The sequence below is a fragment of the Martes martes genome, assembly GCF_963455335.1.
Source record: "Martes martes genome assembly, chromosome: 2".
Taxonomy (NCBI): Eukaryota; Metazoa; Chordata; class Mammalia; order Carnivora; family Mustelidae; genus Martes; species Martes martes.
This window is the reverse complement of record NC_137889.1, coordinates 69,949,358-69,968,768: the sequence shown is the minus strand read 5'-3', so window position 1 is coordinate 69,968,768 and position 19,411 is coordinate 69,949,358. Positions and strand designations below refer to the sequence as shown.

The following is a 19,411-nucleotide window of genomic DNA, read 5'->3' as shown; positions in this document are numbered from 1 at the left end:
TAATGACACAATTGTTTATTTTTCCATTAATGCCAGCATAATTCTTAGACTGTTTTTGTTTTTGTTTGTTTTTTGCTTGGGAGAACCTGGGGATGGTTAGTTATATGCACAGCTTATTGGATAATTCAGTTATTTTGTTTGCCTCTTCAGTCTGCTGTAAATTACTTTCTGCCCTTTTTGTCTTGCTTTCCCGTTTGGTAGTGCCCTTTCTTGTTTTCTTTATATGTTATATCTCATCTGAGAGGGACTCCGCTTTTGAAGCTTAGGGATTGTCAAAATGAACCTACTTAGCATGTTCTTGGATTTGACCTGGATTTGGTTGTTGTCTAGGTTGTGTCTAGGCAGATCTATTACTCATACCTTCTGTGGAATGTTGAGTATATGAGTTTCCTGGCCATTTACTCTCTACAGAATGCTTGATGTTACATGTTAAAAATGATTTCTTGATAAAGATAAAAAGGCACTGCTATGAAGTTTGTTAAGATCGAGTTGAAGTCTCTGAATTTGGATAAATTTTGCAGTTTTACATAAAAATTATTTCATTTTTCCTTTTTTTCTCTCCAGATATGTCCTGGATGTAAAAGGTAGGGAAAAGAATTGGTGTCAGATGCCCTACCACTGGAAAGAGTAAATCAGGCCACAGTCAAATGCCCTTCAGGTGGGACATGACACATAATCCACACACCTGCGCAAATCCTTTATTAAAGCAACAATCAAAATACAGGATGGAACACATGGTTTTTGTTTTGCTACTATAACATCAACTTAAAAGTCATTTGTTTATATCTTTAAATTATTTTTAAAAAGTGAACATTCATAGTTCACGAAATCAACAGTTTGACATTTTGCCCAGATTAAGTTTTTCATCTTATTTTCCAATTTTAACAAAGGACATCCAGAACTAGAGCTATAGCAAGCCAAAACCTAAGTGCAAGCAAGCATCTTCTTTGATCCTAACTCATTGTAAGCAGCTCTATGGTGTCTGACAGATACATCTGAAGGTTTTCATTACTGGTTAAATAAAATCAATTTATGCCAGAATATTCTTAGAGCTATTTGTTTTCTATTTTTACATTCCCTAACAGCTTCGGTTTTGATTGTGGTATTCTAAGTATTAGCCCCCTTAAAATTGGTATCTCTAAAAAAATCTCAAAGATCATTATCCCCCTCAGATCATTCTTTCTTGTGTACCAGACACACCCTCAGTCCTTTGGAAAACATACTAAGCAATTCTCTTTTGATTTCCCCCCCCCCCCCACCATTGATTTGTTGAATCCAAACCTGGTTAATCTCTGTAGAAACCCTAAAAAAAAAGTCATTAGGAAAATGAACTTTGTTATCTACTGAGGATTTTTAACTGAATAGGTGAATGTCAAAATGTCTAGTTTCTTGAAGGTATCAGGTGCTCAAAATATGTGTGCGAATATACAATGAAATTTGGTAGGCTGAAAGAGTACCAGTAAATTAGTTTAAAAGGGAAGACTAGAAACAGGGATTATAATCTTAAGGGAATGCCAAAAGGAGCTGTGAAGATAGGTGCAGAAGAGTCACTGAGCGACTGTGCTGATTATAAAATAGAGTATCTGAAAGATAAGTTAAATGTCCCATTTTCTTCCCAAATGAAACACTGAGAGGAAATCCCCTGTTAACAGAACCATAGGGGCCGCCATTAAAGAGTTTTAGCACAGATACAACACTGTATTTCAATCTGCGAATAAAAGGTGGCGGTTTGCCTTTCTAAAACCGTGTCTCCAGAGGCTCGGATGGGTGTTTCTATAGTTAGGCTGATTTGTGTTGGCTGCACTACACTGAGAGGGTGCCTGTTCACAACATGCAAATACTCTTTGTGCCTTACATTTTCTTCATGTGCTAAAGAGCTGAGCAGATCCTAGATCACCGACAAGTAACAATCTAAGCATTAGACTTCAAACATGTCATCAGTCCATTAAATAATTTACATAGCCGTAGTTCAATTCAGTTTTTTTGTCAAATTGCTTTCTTATCTCACCTTTGCCCTTCAGAAGGAAACGTAAACAACACAGACTTCTACAGTTAAAAATGAAACAAACACTACAAAAGGTAAGGGAAGGACGGAGATTCCAGAATCCCTTGTGGGATGTCAGGCCTTTTAACCTTACTTTTGAAAAAAAAGGAATGTTCACAAGCATCTGAGACAAATCATTCTGGATGTAATGGCACAATAATGGTTGGGATGAGTGAGAACATTCAGATATTTTTAGAGCAATTTCTATATGTTATATGTCACATTTGGTTCCTAGAGATTTTAGTCAAGTATTCGTATTTCTTTTTGCCGAGTATGATATACAAAAAGATGAGAACAGTAGATGTGCCCTAAATATATGAAAATATAATATATAAAACAAAACCATTATAAATTACATAGATTTTTCAGTATAAAATTGTTTTTTTTTTCCATTTAGAATAAATACCGTCCAAGTTTACAGGTCATCTAAGTGAATTAAATATGCACATGTATCTGAATCATTTTCAGAATTTCAAGAAAAAAAGTTGTTAGAGTTATGACTCAGAAACCAGAAACTGTTTGATATTGAGAATGACTACATAAGACCCAAAGGACATGGCTTGGGATTTAGTGTTAAGGTTTTAAAACTGCCCAAATGAGCCTGATGCGCATGCGTGCACACAAGCACACACACCTATAGCCATACTTCTATGCATTTCTATGAAGCTGAACAGTTTATCTTTGAAAAATCAGCTGAAAGTCACGAGGTCTTTCTGCATTTTATATTCTAGAAGGAGAGCCTTTCTCATTTCATAAAGAAGCTGTAAGATGGATAGGAAGAGCGCAGAATTTCAGGAAGGAGAAATCTCCATTGTAAACCAACCTCCTTTTAGGTTGGCTATTATTGTGTCAAGAGCTTCTTGATGCCTCAGAAGGGAAAAGTTTGGAAAATCTGTATAATCATCTCCCCAGTCTTAAGAAGCTAAAACCAATCTGGAACATTCTTTGGTCACACATTTCTGCTCCTGCTTCATAAAAAATCTGCTGATTTTACATTTTTAATTCCTAATCAATGTTTAGATAGCGCTGATGCCTTCTCCTGTAATTTCCATGTGGAAATCTGCACATGGGTTTAAATGGAATGAGAACTGAACAGAATGGGGAAAAGTTCACATAATATCACAAAGTGAGCTTAAATCTCTGTTCTTGTTTTGGACACAGATCCATACTAAGAATCTGCTGACCTCCATGACAAGTGGATAATGTTTATATTCTGAGAGTTGGAGATAAAGCTGGTTTGCAACACGAATACATAAAACCCTAGCCGAGAGAGCCCATTGGGAGTCATGGTTTCTCCTGACTGCTGGACTACTAGTTACTTTCCATGATCACCCAAGACACTTCTAACTGGACGCCAGCGGTTCTTTCCTGGCCAAGTGATGTCTGACCAAACTCCAGGTCTTGTCAGATTGCCTTCCACACCAGTTATCTATGAATGAAGAAGCCACCCCTAAAGCCAAACCCACTGTCCTCTGGCTCCAGAGCCGGACACATTTGTTGTAAAATCGGGACCACAAAAGCAACCAATCTCCTGTCTCTGTGTTTTGCTCCCAATGTTGTTTGTCTATTGCAGTGGGGGCCATTCCATCTTGGCAGATTACAAACTTTCTAGAAAGCAGTAAATGTCTGAGCTAGAAGGGATTTTGTGACTCATCAAGCACAACCCCCATATTCTGCAGAAGAAAAAGACTAAACCCTGGAGAGGGGAAAGGAGTTGGCCAAGGTCATTCATCCAGATAGTGACGGAGTGAGGACTAAACATCTGGGTCTGCTCTCAGTACCAGTGTGGCCTGTGTAACCTCCAGTGTCATGACCCCATCACTTGATGTGGCCATGACCCTTACAACTTTAAGGTTCTAAGTGAAAATGAAACACCACTCATTCTCACCATGATTAAATTTCAACTATGGAAGTGATCCTAATGACGGTTTGGGAGAGAAGAGCCACAACTTGCTTAAAATGCTATGATTATTTGAAATCGATCCTCTTTGAGTAAGTCATGCAGCATAAACAATGTGAGCTGAACCCCAGAGTAGAAAGTAAAAACCTGTTAAGTACCTGGAAAGAGAAAAGCACGATGATATTGATTTGGTTCTCTGAGACAGTGAGACCATTTAGATGGTGCTCAGAGTACATCTAGTCTCTCTCCTCTGACAAAAGGAAACTGAGACCCAGACCTGCCCAAAGTCTGGCAGTTGGTTATTGGCACGGTCAGGTAAGGTGTTGGCCTTTACATAGACCAACTTTTTCTTCTTTCCATAACATCATTCAGTCTCACGTATAACTGCTTTCTTGTGAGACTAAAAAATAATTCCACAATCTGGCATGAAATTTGATGACACAGTAACACCATTTTTCTAACCTTTTACTCTCCCCTTCAAGACTAATGAGTTAGCTCTGTGGTTCACAAAAGTGGACCTGGTTACACGGCCTCACAGATCTTTCTTTTGCTGCCCCAGATCCAGTGTTTGAGTCACCCAAAGGCATATGTCCCTGCAAGCCCTTCGGGGAAGCCAAAACTCTACAACCTGCAGGGATTCATCAAATGCCTCTGTCCTTGGAAGCAATACATTTTCCAAATAATCAGTTTTTGTTTGTAGGATGATGTTATGTAGCCATAAAAAGAGCAGTTTTCATGGGTAATATGGGTATATTCAACCTTTTACCATCTCCCTCCATACTTCAGTTGAGCTCACCAAAAGGCTCTCAGAACTGGACAGGTAAACACATTTTTATTTGGCTATTAAAGTGCTATTCCTGGACAAGGGTTTTCTCAGTTTCACAATAGCAGCTTCATTGGAAACCAAAAAAAAAGTGATGTATGAAAGTGGGCTTGGGAAGTGACAAAAATAATGAGCCTAGTAACTATGGAACATTACAACTTGACTTATAGATACCAGCCCTGCTACTAGAGTGACTGATACCAAAGTCTGTGAGGTACATGTTCGAGGGGAAAATAAGGACAAAGTGGCCAAGAGGACTAAACCGGAAAGAGCAATTAGTATTTCTATAACGACTACTCCATTATAAAGGAACAATGATAGGAATAAAAACTGAGAAGAAAGTGCAACAAACCCATGTACGTGCATTTGCTATTGTAGCAGACCTATAATTTTTTTTTTAAAGGAAAAGCAATGCAGTGTGCATTGGACAGGGCTCTTGAGCTCAGAATATCTTATAGTAATATTCTCTTTGCCAAAAGGGCATCACCCATTAAGGTATTTGGCAGAGAAGAGCCTCTAAAATTCGTATCATGTGGACAGACGCCTTCTGTCCAATATTATCGATTCTGCACCCTGATGTTTCTCGCATCCTTTTCTACTGGGGAAATTCCAGTCACATAATACCTGCACTCAGGAGTTTCCCCTTTGAAAATGGCATCACTCCTACCTAAGGGATGAGAGTCTCCTGGTAAGGCTTAGCGGCAAGTGCGTACTACATCTGCACTACAAGGAGCAGCCCCTGATTTTCTTGATATGCATAGCTTTTCATAGTTGATATTAGACATGGCTTTCATAAATAATGCAGGTGTTTCTGTCATGTGCCACCGCTGGCTCTGCAGTTTCCAGGTGAGCTGGTGGCAGGACTCGATCTAATACCTCAACAGGCGTTGGCTCTTCAGATGTTAGCTCCGTGGATGTTATATCCGTAGAAGGCTCTGCAGTTTCTGGGGAATGTTCAGCAGACGGTTCTGTCTCCTCTTCATCTTTGACTTCAAACTGTACACCATCTGCGTCACCCACGGGATCTTTTTTGGACTGCGGGTGCACAGACACCTTGATGGCAATTTGCTGGGGCTGCTCGTGCAGCGACGAGGCGTCCGAGTCCGCGGTGGGCGAGTCACTTCTCTTCAGGGAGTTGGGGATCGTGTAAACCTCATCCCTGTCGGAGGCCTCCTGGCCTTCTGGAGTATGCCGCACAAAATTCTGCCCCTGCTCCTCCAGCCCAACCACTTCCATGATTTCCTCCATGATAGTCCTACAGTTCATAATGAGGGGAGGCAGAGGCACACTCCTGGCAAGCTCTTCAATGTAGCGGGCAAACTCCATGGTTTTGAACTGGGTGACTTTGGCAAGCTCTAGAGTTTTGGCTGAGGTGATGATGGGGATCCGCTTGGCGATCTCAAATGCCTTTTGCAGCTTCTCTGCGCCTTCTGTCCTAAAGAACTCGTTGATAGCTTTCTCGGTCTTCTTCAGGTGGCTGCTCATCATGCAGAGGCGGGTGATGTTGAGGATCATGACGACAGTGAAGGCCACGAGGCAGACAACCATGTAGTAGACGCCCATGTCTCCAGAGGTAAAGATGACTCTCAGGGTCACCGTGTTGTTCACAGTGCCATGGACGTTAGAAGCAACACATGTGTATTTACCTCGGTCTGAAAAAGACACCTTGGTGATGTTCAGGAGGCCACTGTCGTGCATCTGCCATTTTCCTATTGGAAGGAAGAGTGGAGAATTTAACCAAGGACATACAGGTCCCACCAAAGTGTCTATGAACTCTCACGTTACTAAAAACAATTCTTGCTACTACCACTGCTGCTGCTTCTACTACTACTACAAATGATAACGACGATGGACATTTACCGTGCACCAGAGAGTGACACACACTAACTCATTTCATCTTCACAACAACTCCAGTGAGGCAGGTACGAATCCTGGCTCCCTTTCTCAGGATGAAGAAACTAAGGCGGTGTTAGATTAAACCACCTTCCCCAGGTCACCAGTGTGGAAGGAGTAGAGCTAGCTGATGAACTCAAGTTCAAAAGGCTATATCCTTAATCCCAAAATATACTATGTAATTCCACGGCTTTGTGAAAAATAGGAAAAATAAACCATCTGGAAAATCTTGTGCTGTTAAAGAATGCTGTAAATGTAGCATCTGGTTTTCTAACCTGCCTGTAAGCATGGCTCTGCTGGATATAAGTTCACTGGGGAGTTTAACACATCTCAGAATATAAGGTATTTTAGGATCATCTGCAGTAAGTTAATTAAATTATAATTGTTTACCTGGGTTTCTAGTATTTGAGGCTGGAGTTATCCTTGTATGACCTCAGTTAACTAAAATTTAACATATCATTAATTTTGAAAATTTACAATGACTTGTTTATAGTACTTAAAAGCTACAAGCTAACAATGTGAACATTCAGAGGCTGGGTATGAATTACTATCAATTTGTTTTAACCTTGCAAATTATAGACCCATCAAGTTGAAAAGAAGCCTCACATAATGGAGAATGCGTGTTGGTAAGTGCAATTCTTACTTCCTTCTATGGCCTGCAAAGGATCTAGTGTTGCCCTGGCAATGAAGTTCTGAATCAGGAGAAACTCTTTAGTTGGGACTGACTCTCAGTTTGCCTGTGCACCCACATGTCAGATGACCCCCGGGAAACATGATACAACGTTTGGCTTCCAGGTCTTGGGTCTGAGGCTTTCTGAAATCCTACTAGCTCCCTATACTGACCTACAGAGAAAGGAAGGTCCAGATCAGGCCCCTGGGAGTTCTGAGGAGCAGGCAGGCAGGTAGTTCTCCATAAAAGCACTCCAGTTCCCTAAGCCAACTGGAGGAACCTCTCCTGAGAGATGAGGTAAGTTAACATCAGTTTCCCTTTTAAGCATCTATTATTGACCTGTATTGTGTTCTTGTTTCTTCCCCTTCTGGCAGTGACTTTTCATTTTTTTAAAAGTCTGGTATTTCCCAAAAGCAGCAAGCAACATGTTCATGTTCCCTTCCCCACCTTTTTTTTAAATTTATGAGCACCTAAGTGACTATGGTCTCAAGGGACTATGGAAGGAGGCAACAGAGGGCCTTCTTTTTTCCAGCATCTTCTGGTCCAAGGAACATTCTTAAGAAAGGTAGGCAGAGCAGCAAGGTGCCTTCTGAGGGCCTACAGTTCCTCCTCCTTGCTAGCCATGCTGGATCTGGCAGGACGCCTCTCGTTTATGCTGTCCCATTACTTTGCTTTCTGAAAGAACATCTGTGGAGAGTGGTTCCTGGTGTCCCTGAGTAACCCTTTTCTAACAATTCAGCCAGTGTATTTTCCCCAAGAAAACACTGGTTTGGAAAATCTAGTGAATTTTCAGTTTCTTGTGACTGTGTCTTAACAGACAAACCTAAGCACCCAGTCTATGAAACCTCTCATTTAGATTGGGCTGGGGCAAGCCTCCTACCCTCTTTGTTCCCTGAACTTGGATTTTGATAGTTCAGCTGCAGATCTATCCAAATATGGAAATGATCTGAGGCAAGGGGAATTATCCACTGACTTTCTTAAAATTTACATGTTTCACGGAAGTGGACGACAGCAGGCATAGGAAAAAAGCTCTAGTTGACTGAAAGCTTATTAGGGATATGCATGGTATTTGGTTCCAGAGATTTACAGACTATACTCATAGTAGTTTCTCAAATTTACCTTCCTTCTTTTGTTGGAAAATATAAGAGGGCGAGGTGAGGTGATTTGTATGGGGAATGGCGAGGGCCAAATTGTTACCTCCTAACCACCCATGGCCACTCCTTTTATGGAGGAATTACCTCCAAAATAATAGGAACCTGGGCTGTAGGAGAAGAAAAGCAAACAAGAACACTAAACTGAGAAGGCAGGCATCCGATGGCACTATAAACAGCTTTATTCTCATACCTACATAATAACTAGTTCAGTGGTAACTGTATTCTAATTGTTATGGGTCACAAAGCAGGTCTTTGGTAGCCAACACACACACACACACTTCCAAAGACTACAGTGTCAGAAAAGCTAAGATACCAACCTCAAAGGTGATACATATCTGTATCTTTTTTTTAAGGCTGATCCTAAGACTACAGATTTCCTCTCAGTCTAAGCTTGATCTTTGATTAGTAGAAAATAAAGCTTTCTGCATGTTCTACTACCATTTGGAGCCCTGAAAAATAGGAAGATGGCATAAACTGCACACTGAGGGTATCTCCCACATCTTTAGGCCAAGGCACACAAAGAATCTCCATATGGAACACAGCAGCTGGGATCATCTTGAGAGCATTTTCTCTGCTGCACACTGCCATTCACCTCTGTCTATAAATACCTTGCCCTGAGACTCGTTCTGGAAGGGTCCTGACTTTGGCTTTAACTTTAAAGAAACAAAAATAGCCCACAATGACTGTCTCAGGAAACCATCAGGGCTATACATGGAGTGGAGATACAGTGCTGTTCTCATGTATTTAAGATGGTAATTGAGTGGGAATGTCAAACTTATGTGTTGAATTTTCATTAAGCTGCATCACTTCACAAATAAAAACCGAAAATGTCAGCAGCCGATGCCAAGTCAGTTCTACATGCAATGACTTTAGAGGAAAGAAAGAGGCGGTTGTTTAACCACGACTTTCTGAATATATTACCAAAGATGATGTGCAAAATGTTTCTCTAACGCCCTTGACGGTGGTTCACTTATTCACGCCCTGTGCCTCGCTCAGATGGTGGCTCCTCTTTCAGAAAGCCCTTCCCCTACCTCCTCTCCACCAGCTGTGGTCCTGTAAGGGGACCCTCACCTGAAGGCTTCATGACAAAATACTGTCACACACGGTAGGAGGGGGATGCCGGAGTCTCCTCTACTGGAGACCAGAGTTTGCCCAGGAATCTGTCACAGTCTCCCCAAGAAACTCCAGACACCAAAACCACACGTGAAAATCTCCCACGTGCGAACAGAAGTAGTGTGGGGACAATCCCTCCTTTGCAAAGAGAAATGCTAACAGATGTTATTTCTTAGCTGTAACTGCAGTGTGTATTATGTGGCACAAAAAAAAAAAAAAAGAAAAGAAAAAGCTGACATTTTTAGAAGGGCAGTGATCTTTTTTTAATCTTGTTCATGCATTTAGTTAACAAATATTATTGAGTAAATTGCATTTGCACTGGGTTCCACGCTAGACTATGCAAATACAAAGATGAGTAAGATCCCTGACGAGAAAACTATCCAGCCCAAGAAGGGACACAGACAGCTACAAACAACTGTGGATCACTTGGCAGAGACACTGGCCCAGGGGAGTGGGACGGAGCACCAGCTTCTTAGAAAGGTGTGGGGTGAGGGCCGCTGGGGATGCAGCCAGGGTGAGGGCAGGCTGGGGGATACAGACAAGAAGGGGATGCCTCGAGTGTATGAGCAAAAGAGGGAAGCCGGACACTGCTCCTGCAGCTGACTGACAAACACCAAGAGAAGGGGTAGGGTGGAGACAGGGATAAGAGGAATGCAGAGTCAATTATCCCAATGTTTAAGAGCTTTGTATTTATCCTGTGGGAGAACAGGAACCCCTTGCCCTGCAGGACTTCCCCCGACAAGCCAGCCTTATTTCATTTCTTAGAGCTGCCACAGGACCTTCCCACATGCTTTTCTCTCTGCCTGGAAAGCTCTCTTCCCTCCTCACTCCAAGCCCTTACCTCACACATTCTTAGGCCAGTTTAGATACCACCTCACCTCTCATTGCACTCCCTGAGAAAGCCTTCTCTGACCTCTGATTAAACCAGTGAAGAAAATCAGAAAGTCCAGAAGCAGATGCTAATAAGCATGGGAATTTTTAAAAATAAGAAAGATATTTTAAATCAGCAGGGAAAAGAATTTCAGGACAACTGACTATTCATTTAAAAGAAAATAAAGTTATACTCCTATTTTGTGTGATACATAAAAATAAAGTTCCAAGTATTCTGAAGATCTAAATGTAAATTAAAAGTATAAAATTAATAGAGCATATAAGAACATTTTTACAAACTGGGGATAGGAGGGCCTTTTAAAGCATCACAAGAATCCCAGAAACACTAAAGGAAAACACTGATGGACCAGATTTCTCTGCAATTAAAAGTTTTTACACTACAGAATATGTCATACTAAATAAAATTAAATGCAAAAGACAGGGAGAAAACGCTAGAATATTTGACAGTGCTTAATCAGTATAAAACATAAAGAACTCCTATAAATCAAGATAAATAACCCAAAAGAAAAAAATGGGGAAAACATATGGATAGGTCACAGAAAAAATATAAATAGTGTCTAAATATAAAAATCACTAATGATTACATTACAGAGAAACTGAAAGAGATCAAAGTAATTTTTTAAAAGGTAACATTTTAAGCTTTCAGGGTGCCAGGAAAAGTGGGGAGGCACTGATTAGACATGATGCTGAGAGAATGGGGAAAGGGATGCTCACACGCACTGCAGGCAGGAGTTGGCAAAACCTTTGGAAGGTTGATATGGAGGCATCTGTCAAAATTCAGAATGAATATAATCTGTGACCCACTTTTAGATTTCTTGAAATTCTTCAAATCAGACAAGCCTTAACTTGACTGGAAAAATATTAATGAATATAAGAAAACTGAGGTAATGAAAAAAAAAATCTCCTTTTCAAGATAGTTTTTCTCCCAGGGACATAGCTCCAGAACTTTCTTTCCCTGCCAACATCCCCTGGGATAAGCCATAACCTCGGTCCCAAGCCAGGAGGGTGGCTGACCTGGTACCACTATGCTCACTGTGGGGCACACACATATGCAGGGGGGAGGCCGCTCCAGAAAGTACAATGTCATGTCACTGGGACAGTGTCAGGTAGACCGTCCAGTAATGAGAAGCAAGGCAGTATGGTATCATATGGCTGCGGTCAAACCTGTCACAGTGACTGTGCCTCGGTGTCCAGCCACTGTATGGCCCCAGATCAGAGCTATGGCTCATCCAACTTCTGACCAAATTCGTGCTGTAGAGAAATGAGTAGCGTCCGTATACCTTCTGGAACTAAAGAACCACAAAGAAAGTGAGAGCACAACCTACACAGATACTGTAATTATGGCTTCCTTCAAACACCATGTCTACTGCAATCCAACACTTCTCCAGCTTTTCCTGAGGACCATGGAGCATCAGACATCAACAATTATGCCCAAATACTAAGCTCTTAGAATCTCCCCCAGATTACTCATTGGATAAGGATTTCTTCTTCTTTGGTGATATCTTTCTGTGAATGTGGAAAGAAGCAGATGTATAGTTTGTCTGTTAAGTGGTTTGAAAAGATTAAAGCTCTATTCACAATCCCATTTGGACGGAGGCTCTGGAGCCTTACATGCCCATGCTTTTTAGAGGGGGTTCAACTGGCCAAAATAAGTAGGTTACTTTCTTGAAACCAGCTTTAAACATTTTTATGTGATAAGAGTTCCAAGAAATGTTTATGCAGACATAAATGGAGTACAAGGTTCACTCGAATGAGTAACATGTTGAATCGACTCTCTTCAAATAAGACCAAAATGCACATGTGGGTAGTGCCTATAAACGTGGCACTTCTTGACCAATATGTGAAATACAGACCGCTGATGAGAAAGGACCCACATCTTTTTACAAAACATAATTGAGGGTGGTTGGGGTATGGACATTGTGGGGGTATGTGCTATGGTGAGTGCTATGAAATGCGTAAGCCTGATGATTCACAGACCTGTACCTCTGGGGCTAATAATATATTATATGTTAATAAAAATAAATTTTTAAAAACATAATTGAAAACAAATTTAGCACTGCATGGTTGCATCTGTTACAAGGCTTCTGCAGGAGATGACAGCTCCTTGAAACCACTGCAAAGACTCTGGTTATAAACACTGCAGGCTGCGAGGGCTCTGGTACCTCCCCCTGCCACTGCTCCCACTCCCCAATCCTCCCAAGAGACCTCTTCAGAGTGTACTAGGGCAGCTCTAACAAGCTATTTCCTATATCACATGGAGAAAGGTGGCCTGGGATAATGCCGGCTTAGCTCACTTTTCAGCGCAGGAAGGTGGGGGTGGAAGGCCACGCTGTCCAGAGCCTGCAGTTATGCTCTGCTTAAAGGTATAAATAATATCTGACGAGGACCTACTGTCTTTGCCTTTCCTGGCTAAGGAAACAACTGACCCTCTAGCTAATTTGATCTGGTGATCTTAATTTTTTAAAAAAGTGCCAAGCATGTAATTCCATGGAGACGAACAACAGTCTTTTCTGAGAAGAGCTGCAGGTGGTTTTCCAAGACAAGAGCACCCTACACTGGGTTCACATAAATAACTTCCATTTGGGGAATCTCAGCTGTCATCCTGATCTGAGATGGATCTGGAAGGGTCTTCTCACAGCTAAGAGTAGAGCACTCTGAATTCATACCGCAAAGAGAGCACACCTCATTAAAGAAAAACCATCAATGGTGGTTATCAGGTTGGCCCTTAAAATGGCTCAGTGAACCAAAATAACTTTAAATTAAACCACTTTTGTGGGGAAATACATAATGGGTTCAAACAACTGACCTGAAGATCTACTTTGGAACGATTCTTTAGTTAGCTGGGAAGTGCTTGCTTCTTTGGGTTAGATCAGGGTTTCTCAACTTTGACGCCACTGACATTTTGTGCCCTGTAATTCTATCCTTTGCATTATAGGATGCTTAGCAGCGCTCCTCCCTTCTGCCCACCAGATGCCAGCAGCAGCATCTCCCCCTTCCTTCTCCTCTTCCCCCAAGTTATGACAAGCAAAAAGTATCTCCAGACTTTGCCAAATGGCTGCTGGGTGGAAAACAGGTCCCTGCTGAGAACCACTGGTTTAGGCAAGTGTGAAGTTTATCTTGTGCATGATATGCTTAGTAATCTGCACATATACAGCCTTCTCAGAGATAGAAGCGTTACTGGATATCAATGGGCCCTTTGTACCCAAGAGTGATGTTGGGGCAAGGGGAAGCCTCTGAGGAAGAAGAGGGTTCCAGACCTGCTATCCTTGCAGTCACAACCTTGTTTTGAAATTTCCAATAACTTTTAAGGGACATAAAATTTTTTTCTATCAATTAAATGCTTTTAAGGTTGAGAAACTGAGCTAGAGAATAAGAAATTACCCAGAAAATTATTTCCTGTCTTTTCAAAAACACACTGGACTATGAAACAGAGATTTAAGCCCTTGGAATCTATTGCTGTAACAACACAGGACAGTATTACCAGTAACAGTGACAGCAGCTGCCATGGACAACTTGGTGTGCTCCAGGTAACTATCCAAAACATTTCATATACAATAGTTTATTCAAGACTCTCAGCCCCACCTGCTAATAAAAAAGGATTGTCTCTATTTGACAGATACAAAAAGTGATGCTCAGGGAAGTTGAGGCACTTGCTCAAAGACTCTTGTGTGATTCTTCTGAATATATTCATAATTACATCAATCTTGTTTTAAGTTCTTGATAAGTTGATTTTTCATCTCAAGTATTTAATCTACTAAAAGAAGAATTCAGCATCATATTTTCAGAATGTAATGAGCTAGCTACTTCATGCCGATCTTAGAGGCAAAGGATAATTTACCTTGCAGGTGGAAATGGACCTCCTTCTACATGTAGTAAGCAGGGAGGTCAGAAGCTATGGTCTGCAAACTGGCCTGGCACAGCTTGCTGTCCCCTGCAGAAGCAGTTAATAAGCATTTCATAGTCTATTCAAAAAACTTGAAAAGTGGAGATAAAAAACAGTGGAGTGACAAGAAATGCAAAACTTATAACCATGAATTCCAGCTGTGACAACTGTGAACTCTAAGCAGTTCAGCTCAGTTTACTCTGTGCATGTTTACTTTCAAAGATTGTTCTATGGTTCTTCATTATTTTTGGTGAAAGAATGCAGCAAGGGTATGGAGACAAACCCACAGAAAGTCCCAAACCTAACTTGAAGGAAGAATTTCAAATGTAATCACTAACAAGCCAGACGTGTTTACCAAGACCTATGCCAGCTGACTTTCTTGAAATGCTTGTTATTTATCATCTGATAAAGATGCTAATGTGCATTTACATGGCTTAAAATCAGAGCAAGAAAGCACAGCAAAAATACACTGGCTAATTCTTACCTGAAATAACTGGGTCTTTTCTCATAATACTTTCTGACAACTATCTATTTCTACTCACCTCTAGCAGAAGGAAATTTGAAAACAGTGCAGTTTGTGGCCATTTGTGGTTATGCATGTTACTCGAATTCTGAGTTATTTCTGTAATGTGGTTGGTGGACCACCCCCAACATGTCCTTCGGTGAACTACCAAAGGAAGAAGAAAAAAAAAGTCCTCCTCCAGAAATAGATTACACGTTAGCCTCTCCTGATCCTGCAGACTTTAAGTCACAAGCACCAGGGAACCAAGGCAAAGCAGCTGCCACTCCTACCAGTGGCAGGAAATAGCCCCATTCTTTCTAGGACTGGCAGTGCTGGCATGAATAATAGCGATCTCACTTCTTCAGCATAACCAAGAAATGACATTCCTCCTTTCCATGCTAATGGTGGTGTGCTCCTGGATTCTGACGATGTGTGTGTGCACGCACAGGTCGTGTGTACACGAGGTAGCATGCATTCTAGCACATCTGTGACTGTGATGGGGGTGATCACCATGCATTTTCCATCCAGGAAGACTTCTCGCACTCACCCCGTCTGGGTTAGATGCTCTTCAATGGTTTTTGCCTACCAAGACCTAAAGGGTGAGCAGATGCTGGCTGGGCAGAGGAGAATACACACTAGTTTGGCCACACACTGGCTGGGTAATATCCTCTCTGTTCACCTGGTTCCTAATCTGTATGCATGAAGATTAGTAACATCTACCCGTCACATGTATTGTTAAGGATTAGAAATAATATCTGAAACTTGGTATGGGGGCTTATTCAATGGTAGGGATTATTAATGAAAATTGCATTAATTTTGTTAGTTCGGTTTAACAGTAGTCCATTGTATCTAGGTAATGTTCTGGGATATTAGCATCATTTTTCATACTACATTCAATTACCTCTTTGTTGAGTTATAAGGGAAACACCGCTCTATTTAAACTTCTAGACTAAGTCTGAAAACTGAAATTTCTGTCCATAGTCATAATATGGGCATTTTCCCCATCAGAAATGAAGAGTTAAAGACTTATGGGTCCTCTAATAGGCCATTTGAGCACTAAAATTCGAATACTTCATGATGAGGACTCTCATTTCTGCTTTCTTATATCTTGCTTGGTTAGGTGTAGTGATTTGTGTATTACCCTGTGTTACTTATGTTCCGAGGTTACTATCACTATGCATCGTTAACGCAAAAGCTGACTTGGAACATCAAGTACGAGTATAATGAGTTCTTTTTAAAAATCAGCCATGCATCTTCCTTACGGGATTTAAAAACAGCTAACTGGCTTATCAGCAAGACTGCCAGCTGCACTGTGACGCGAGCGCTGGCTTCTGATGGAGCAGGTGTCTGCGCCAAAGGCTTTTGGTGGCTACCCCTGCTTCCAGGGTCTGGGACAGGCTGCTACCATAGGGTCACCTGAGCACCCACAGAACAAAGGGGAATTGAGCCATGTGGGGCTTCCCTCTAGGCCAGCTTCCCAGGACACAGGGAGAGAAGGCAAGGTGCAACGTGTGCTTGCCGGACTGAGTCAATAGCTGTAAGGACCTTTTTTTTTGGTGGTGGGGGGGGTTGTTTGTTTGGTTGTTGTTTTTTTTTTTTGACAGGCAGAGAGGCAGGCAGAGAGAGAGGAGGAAGCAGGCTCCCTGTTGAGCAGAGAGCCTGATGCGGGGCTCGATCCCAGGACCCTGGGATCATGACCTGAGCTGAAGGCAGAGGCTTTAACCCACTGAGCCACCCAGGCGCCCCAGGACCTTTTCAATAGAGGCAACAGGGGATCTCTTTGAAGGAGAAAGGTACTACTTCAGGAATGCACTCAAAATATTATGCCTGAAATTCAGGCCCAGCGTTCTGAGGTTCCCACAGTTGTCTTTCTCTCTAGGACTCGGGGGTTCAGGGCCCCAGCCCCAGCTCCTGGGCACCCAGCACAACCTGTGCTTCTGCATCCATGTGAAAGGTAGATGCAGGTCTGGAGTCCTTGTTTCCTTCACGTCAGTTACCTTGTTATGCCTCACAGTGGCCCAGCCTGTGGAGAGATCTGATGAGGTGGAGGGACTGGAGAGTGTGTATGTTACCATACCCTCACAAGTGTGATATCACTTCCTTTTGACTTGGAGTCTGGGAGGAAGGAACGGGAGGAATGGAAACCAACTGTGGGGGCTAAGGGGTGGTGGTGTCTCATCTTCTCATCACCAGTAGTGAAGGTTCTAGTCACAGCCACTTAATAACAGTAGGACCTTGGGAAATGTGGGTAAAAGAGGGATTTGGATTACACTGTCTCCAAGTGTAATCCAAATTTTTAACCCATAATTTTACTTGGTGGGCAAAGAGTTCTGCTCTCCTAGGTTAAACCAACAGATACACAAGTGACATATAACATACAGTATTTTCATTAAGAGAAGAAGCTTTGTCATACTCTACAACCTTGGATGGCTAACCAAAAGCAATGTAATGAGAGCACTACAAGGAAACCCCACGTCCCAGGGAGCTGGACTGCTAGTGGCCTCAACCATATGTAATTGTAAGAAAACTCCATTCACTCAGCTCCCAAGAAGACATAAGACATTAGTCTCTACTATTTTTCAGAGTACAGAAGATGAAATGAGGGAAAGAGATTAAGAGTGTAGGTTTTCTTGCAGCAGAAACTCTCTGGGGATTACTCATTGGTCAGAGGGTGTGGAATGGGAAGTACAATATGAATGAAAGGTGACAGAAACTAGTAAACTGCTACTTCAGGAACAAGGGTCGTTTTACTCCCCCACCCTCAGCCCCCTACCTCACACAGTAAATGCTTCAGAAAGCACATTAACTCCTTCAGATCAATTAAAGCAGGCTTGGGTTTTCAGACAAGTACCTCTCCTATCTTAATCAAGAAATGTACAAATTCACAATGACCCAACCAATCCTCTCTCTGGCTGAAGACTTTCCTGAAGCAAGCTTGGTGCTTAGGTAGGTGATTCACATTTTTTGGCCAGAAAGGCACTCATTAAAAACCAAACACTCCCCTATTGCCACATGTTATTTCTTGCTCTTGAATCCTCCCTCTGTCTTGGCCTCAGCTGCAAGAGACAATCTAGAAACTTCAGCCAGGTCTTTGGGAGCACAGAGCCACCTCTATCAGTGGCTGACAACTTTGCACAGAGACTTCTTTTAAGAAGTGTGGTCCTGGGGGCGCCTGGGTGGCTCAGTGGGTTAAAGCCTCTGCCTTTGGCTCCGGTCATGATCCCGGGGTCCTGGAATCGAGCCCCGCATCGGGCTCTCTGCTCAGCGGGGAGCCTGCTTCCTCCCCTCTCTCTCTCTCTGCCTGCCTCTCTGCCTACTTGTGATCTATGTCTGTCAAGTAAAGGAATAAAATCTTTAAAAAAAAAAAAAAAAGAAGTGTGGTCCTTAAATCCACAGTCAATGAATTAAACTGATGCTTAACCATAAACTGCTATACTGAATACTAGAGCCAGCCCCACGAAACGAAATAAAACTCCCTTATACATGGAACGTATACTAATGGGAAATCCACTTTACATTCGTCCCTATAACATTTTGTATGCATTATACTATAAAATTCCAAGAAGCCTTTTAAGAGACTTTTATGTTTGCCCTTTGTCTTCTGGGTGGAAGAGTGAAGACTATGAATTAATTACTGCTTTGAATCCTTAAGGATATATATTTCTCTCTCTTGCCTTAGCAAAGAAGACAGAATGAGATCTTTAAATGACTCGAATAAGAGCAACTAACATTCTCAGTGTGGCTTCCAGAGTCTGTTTATATTTTATGACATTTGACACAACTTGAAAGCCTACCTCCTCCTCGCTCCATCTCGTCGTCGTCTTGCAGCAGCTTGCCAACGGAATTATACCACTTGAATTGTGGATCAGGGATGCCATAAACACTACAATTAATCAAGGCACTGTTCCCTTCCTTGACTATGATATGGTCAGTTCTGGCAATGATTACAGGCACAGAGCCCGAGACCACGTCAGTGCCATTGAAAGTGCTATTAGTCACACTCTTAGCAGTTGCTAGAGTGGATACTAGGATTAAAAAGGGCACAGTAGGTAGAAAGCACATAGGCAGATGGTTCTTCAATCGATCCATCTTCTTTGCTTGCTCTATAAGGCAACAGAGATGTTTTGCCAATGGGAATCTTCTATCGGACAACACGCTGTTCAGAGCAGGCCGTGGGACAAACCTGTCCTGGATCCATAGAGTTGGTTCCTGATTAAGAACCTGTTTAAAAAAAAACAAAAACAAAAAAAACCCCCACACACAGATAAATACTAGCATTCAAACTTTAACAACTTTATTTATAAAATGTTAGAAACCCAGGTAAAATACACACTTCTATAATTTTTAAACACACAAACTAGAAGATGTTCCGAATGTTAAGGTATTTTTTTCACAGAGATCGTAACAGTATAATTTTGTTATGTTTGCTATTGAAACATATAGCTCTTAGTAGGAACAAATAAACACTTTGTATGTTAAATTTATATCACATGACTTGGGAGAGTTCTAAAACCAATTCAGGCTTCCTTCATTTAGCA

The 19,411-nt window shown here is 41.7% G+C and overlaps 1 protein-coding gene across 1 annotated transcript; it reads right to left on the bottom strand.

Moving 5' to 3' along the window:
* Nucleotides 1–4,753: 4,753 nt before the first annotated feature.
* Nucleotides 4,754–19,088, bottom strand: MFAP3L (microfibril associated protein 3 like). Its single transcript, XM_080797332.1, has 2 exons — nt 18,668–19,088; nt 4,754–6,476 (listed from the first exon to the last, which is right to left on the bottom strand). The coding sequence occupies exons 1-2, from the start codon at nt 18,960–18,962 to the stop codon at nt 5,545–5,547; spliced, it is 1,227 nt and encodes a 408-aa protein (XP_080653458.1). The 5' UTR covers nt 18,963–19,088; the 3' UTR covers nt 4,754–5,544.
* Nucleotides 19,089–19,411: the final 323 nt, after the last annotated feature.

What these genes read in the sequence shown, in the direction of transcription:
- MFAP3L (XM_080797332.1), bottom strand. Translation starts at nt 18,962, where the DNA reads ATGGATCGATTGAAGAACCATCTGCCTATGTGCTTTCTACCTACTGTG. An exon ending in CGAGATGGAGCGAGGAGGAG is followed by an intron (nt 6,477 to 18,667) that starts GTAGGCTTTCAA and finishes TCCTTCCAATAG; the next exon opens with GAAAATGGCAGATGCACGAC.